General features: G+C 40.8%; 1 protein-coding gene across 1 annotated transcript; it reads right to left on the reverse strand.

The window, feature by feature from the left end:
- Positions 1-826: 826 nt before the first annotated feature.
- LOC121180338 (deoxycytidylate deaminase-like) lies at positions 827-2,494 on the reverse strand. The gene is made up of 3 exons (XM_041035655.1): positions 2,404-2,494; positions 1,724-1,820; positions 827-911 (listed from the first exon to the last, which is right to left on the reverse strand). Exons 1-3 carry the CDS (start codon positions 2,492-2,494, stop codon positions 827-829), a joined length of 273 nt encoding a protein of 90 aa, XP_040891589.1.
- Between the last annotated feature and the right edge of the window lie 2,520 nt (positions 2,495-5,014).

A 5,014-nucleotide genomic window follows, 5' to 3' on the forward strand; every position in this document is an offset into this window, starting at 1 on the left:
TGACGAGGTCAGTGTTCAGGGTGAGATCTTTTTCAAGGAGATGAAGTCTAGCCACGCAGAGTTCTAACCTTGGCATCGAGAGTGCACAAAAGGTGCATCTAAAGAGCATCTTTCAGTGAGAAAGTACATAGTAGACCTCAATGGGACCACCTGTTTAAATAAAGGGTAAAAGGAAAATATACGTAGGAAACAGGCTAAATTTTACAGTGTACTGGTAAAACATTCCTGCACACACAATCTGCACCCCCTGAACCCCCCAACAGATGCTAAGAGGCTGACAGTGACACAGAGCAGCTCCCAGTTTTCAACAGATTTAATGGGCAGCTTCCACTGTGGCTGTGAAAGGACAAATGAACAAAATATCAAGATACATCTATATTAATGTGGAACCTCGTTTTGAGGGAGAAAAAAAATGATTTCGGGTTTTCCCCTTGTGTAGACAGCCATGAGAAGATCTGACTGACAGCACAAAGGAGTATAAAATCAAATACTCAAGACAAGCGTGTTGAAAGTCCTTCTGTGTCCCTAAACCCAAAGGAAATTCTAAAAGGAAAAAAAAAACAACAACAGCAAAAGCAGGATAGAAAGACCTTCCACTACAGTCAGCCAAAAAGGGCGAAGCCTCAGATTAAACTATCTTGAATATCCAGTTAAATCAAAATATCAAAAGGATGCCAAAGTCGAGGTATCCTTGAGTTTTCCTTTGGACAAAGCAGGGGGCAGGAAGACATACAGAAAAGAGGCATCAAAGTCCCTTTCAATCTCATCAGTCTTCTGCTGCCTCTCGCCTCATTCGGCGGCTCCCCAAGGTGAGCTGTTTGCATTTTCACTTGGTTGCGGTGTTCAGCATTCCAGGGTGGTTAATGGAATTAAAATCAATGACAATCTCTGTCTTCTTGGGCTTGAACTCCCTGCCAAAACACACAGAGGAAAAAAAACAACATACACACAAGTCACACACACACACACACACACTGAAAAAAAAAAAAACAAATAAAATCATGCATGAGGATGAAAGTCACCTTTTCATTGTCTTTTCAAGTCATACTTTCATCTGTCCCCTGGTAAATGTTCACAAGGTCTGGACAAGTTGTATGCAAGTTGCAAGTTGCAAGTGTGTATGTGTGTGTGTGTGTGAGTGTGTGTGTGTGTGTGTGTGTGTGAGAGAGAGAGAGAGAGAGAGAGAGTGAAACACTTCCTGAATGCACTGTCTGAGAGAAAATATTTGAGCTTATCACTGATCCAGAGCAGACTTAGCTCCAAGACGACCATCACCTTCATGGTGTACTTTGAATTTCCACTATGAGGCTTCTACCTGAAGTGTTTAAAACTCACTCCTGAAGATAATCTCTCTAATCAAATTAAATAAAAAGGGCCATGGCCTGGGACTATGTAATTTATAGTCGTAAAAAATTTATACTACCATAAAAAAGGTATGAAAAGTTTGGACATCTCTGACATAGAGGGCTTCAAAATAAAGAAATGGAATCATTATTGTACGGCAAAGCACAACTAGTTTTCTTGTGTGAGTAGGATAAAGAAAATGTAAGAGAAGCTCTTGAAAACCATTCTGATGGAAGAATCTGATCCAGCGAAAGATGTTTATTATGACACCATCACCATCAACCAACAATGCCTGAGAATCAGGGTGTCATTTTCCTCTAAGGCAAGAGAGCAACACACTTTTTTTTTCTTGTGTGACGGAGAAAAACTTTCTACTCACCTGCAGTGTACACCTGCCATGCTGAGCATCCTTTTGGATGCAGTCACCTCCGGAGTGCCATGGTGCTTGTCAAAAAGATAAACCACTTCCTTCAAACCTGGACAGAGGGAGGGATAATGAAGAGCACAAAAGAAGACCAGTCAACTAGCTACTGGAAATCTACAGGGTGGGTCCAAACAATGCAAACCATACTGCAAAGTAGCACTTGTAACTCGCAGAAGTCATCAATCACGCCGGTGTGATCAAACTCCATCTATCTAATCTGACTGTATATCTCTGCCATAGAAACAAAAAGAGCCCACCTATCGAAAGAGTGGAAAATAAGCTGGCATATGATGCCATGGTTATGCATGTGAACGCTAAATACACTATTTAGAATAATTAATACTCTCAAATTATTCATTTTATTGTATTTCTATCCACTACATCATCATTATGTGTCATAAAAACTAATGTAAACAAGTCACTGAAGGCAAAAGTATCTACTGTCAAAGACCTAAGCAGCTTCACTCATGGACAAAAGGACATTGGACATCACAAGGTTGATGAGAACTGGTTCCAAGGAAAGACTAGTGTATGACAAACTGCATGATGCTCACAGAAGGGTCCGTTATGGATGTTCCTGCTCCTCTTGGAATCCAGTATAATCCAGTATAAGAGCCTGTGTCGTCAACACCCACCTGCCTGGATGATGAGCTTGGCGCACTCGTTGCAGGGGAACAAAGCCACATACATGGTGCAGCCTTTCACATCAGCACTGTTCTTGTTCATAATGGCATTCAGCTCTGCGTGGCACACTGTGGGACAGAGTATTGAAATGGTCTCCAGTCAATACAAGATACTGCATGTCTTCTTGTTATAAGTTTAATTATGTTGTCTTGCAAACATGGTATTGAGAACCACAAATAGAATTCCATTTACCTTCATTGTATTGGGCCTCAGTCTAAAACCACTAGATCAATTCAGCCTCCAATCCATCCCTCCATCCTGTACTTTCTTTTAGTTCTGAAAGCCAGATTTCCATGCATTTCTCTGATTCTGATGATATTCATTACCTCCAGCAGATGAAGAGCAAAGAACAAAACAAATAAACACGAACAAATAAACATGAAATCATGTTCTCCAGAGGATGAATCTTGTTAACTTAAAAAAGCCCCACACCAATCCAGTGTTGCACTTCTATAACACCGCCTAACTGTCCTTAGACGGACAGTTTAAAACAATAAAAGCATCAACACTGATGACGGAAAACCAGCGATCTCATCTTTTTCCTTGTCAAAACATGGTGCCCACAATGCCACCTGACTGCTAAACATTTGATTCGACATTTTTCATCTGGGAGATTCCAGTGTTAGCACTGGCTGTTGTAGTCTTGTGCCACTAGCCTCAAGGAGAATGAGTGAGACGGAAAGGTCTGGTGAGCTAATAACAGCTTTCCAACTCTGATAACTAACTTTTTCTGTTTCCAAACTTGCAGTCCTCAGCTCCAACTGACATTACTTCAAGTAATGTCAGTTGAGGTAATCATCAGATTGTCCCTCTGGAATCACAAAAGGGTTTAAAGAACTTTTTTTTTCACCATGCAGCAGTACTCCCCCTAGACCTGTAAAGGGCCTCTGAAGTGTAAAATCATTGGAGTTCCCCTGTAATCATTTTATAGCTGTTCTCCAGCCATTCTAGCACCACACTCAGGGAACAGTTAGATTTTAACCACACTGGTAGTGAGTGAGGAAAAAGCACTATCATCAGTAAACTGCTTGTTTGGTTCACTTTAAATTTGGGGGTTGTAAAAACACAGCAGCATAACGGGGTCTAAGTATTTTGTGAATACACTGATTTTCCATATAATATTCATTTTATTTAAAAACAAAAGAAAATCAAAACAAGAGCAGAAATAACTGGAGACAAAGAGCTTTACTTGCCCTCAATCACACTCTGAATTAAGCACTGAGAGATAAGAGAAGACAGAGAAAGAAAGGAGAAACTGAGAAAGATGAAGTAGAATGTGAGGGCATCTTCTCAATGGAGAAAGTTTGGAGAAGATTTCTTCATTATTTATCCTGTACCGCCCTCTGCTGGACAAAGTTTATAGCACCTTAGCAGAACTCAGCAGCGTTGTATGGACCACTAATGAATTACAGACTTTCTGCATTCACTAATGTCTTTAAAACTGAATTATGTTAATTCCAGAAAACCCCCACACATTACAACAGCAAACTCCTAACTGCTGCTTTCAGATTAGAAGACACACCCTCCGGTAAGCACATTCACTTTATCATTGTGACTAAATCCTAAGAACGAAACAGTTGATGGTTTGGTAACTTCACAGAGTTGTACAATCCGGTCTGTGAGTATTAGAAACTATTGTGCAGTGTTTTGGCATCTGATAAACTTTTAAAAGGCATGTATCTGTCACTACAGCAGGTCTTCATGGATTTCGTCTCACTGGTACTTTAAACAACATGGCTCCGTGCAGAACTCTGTATGGAGTATAAATGGTAATGAAGGGACAGTGGGGAGCATTTCCTGATCAGTTCTCTAAGTCACTCACTGTTTATGAATCAAAAAAAAGCTATTTAGTATTGTCAAAATCAACAACATCATACCGCCATGTAAATGACATTATTTTCTAGACATTAATATTTAGAGTTATAATAAATTATAAGTAGAGATGAGTAGATGTTAGTACAGAGTTTTGCCTCTCTCAGATATGTTGAGGTGTGGTTCTCTCTGCATCTCTCTGCTGTGGAAGCAGGGCACAGTGACATGTAAATCTGGACGTGCTGCAGAGGAGGTGGAGAGCCACTGAGCAGTTGGTGACAATGAGGAGCAAACTGCCACATGGTCTGGAAACCATTCAGTCTCATTACTCTAATATCTGTCACTGTCAATACCTGTTGTGTCTGGGACCACCAGAGAAGACTGGGATACCAGTTTATGGTAGAGTGGTCTTTTAATCCTTTGGGCAGAACTGCAAACACGATGTCTAGTGAACACCAGGCACTGCTTATCACCTGGCTACTACCATCCCTATGGTGAATCATGGTGGTGGCAGCATCATGATATGTGCTTCTCAGCAGCAGGGACAGAAAGACTGGTGAGAATTGAGGGAAGGATGAGTACAGCCAAATACAGAGAGGCCCTGGAGAAACCTGCTCCAAAATGTTCCAAATCCAAGCACAGGACCAAGTCAATGCTACAGTGGATTCAGGACAAGTATCTGGTATCTGTCAAGAAGTGAAGGGGAATACTTTCTGAAGCCTCTGTATTCATTTATTCAATACACAGACA

The sequence above is a fragment of the Toxotes jaculatrix genome, chromosome 4 (genome assembly GCF_017976425.1).
Source record: "Toxotes jaculatrix isolate fToxJac2 chromosome 4, fToxJac2.pri, whole genome shotgun sequence".
In the NCBI taxonomy this organism is placed as follows: domain Eukaryota; kingdom Metazoa; phylum Chordata; class Actinopteri; family Toxotidae; genus Toxotes; species Toxotes jaculatrix.

Coding starts and splice junctions, on each gene's coding strand:
- LOC121180338 (XM_041035655.1), bottom strand. CDS start 2,494: ATGAACAAGAACAGTGCTGATGTGAAAGGCTGCACCATGTATGTGGCT. Junction 1,821..2,403: donor CAAGCTCATCATCCAGGCAG/GTGGGTGTTGAC, acceptor CCCTCTGTCCAG/GTTTGAAGGAAGTGGTTTAT. Junction 912..1,723: donor ATGGCAGGTGTACACTGCAG/GTGAGTAGAAAG, acceptor GTGTTTTGGCAG/GGAGTTCAAGCCCAAGAAGA.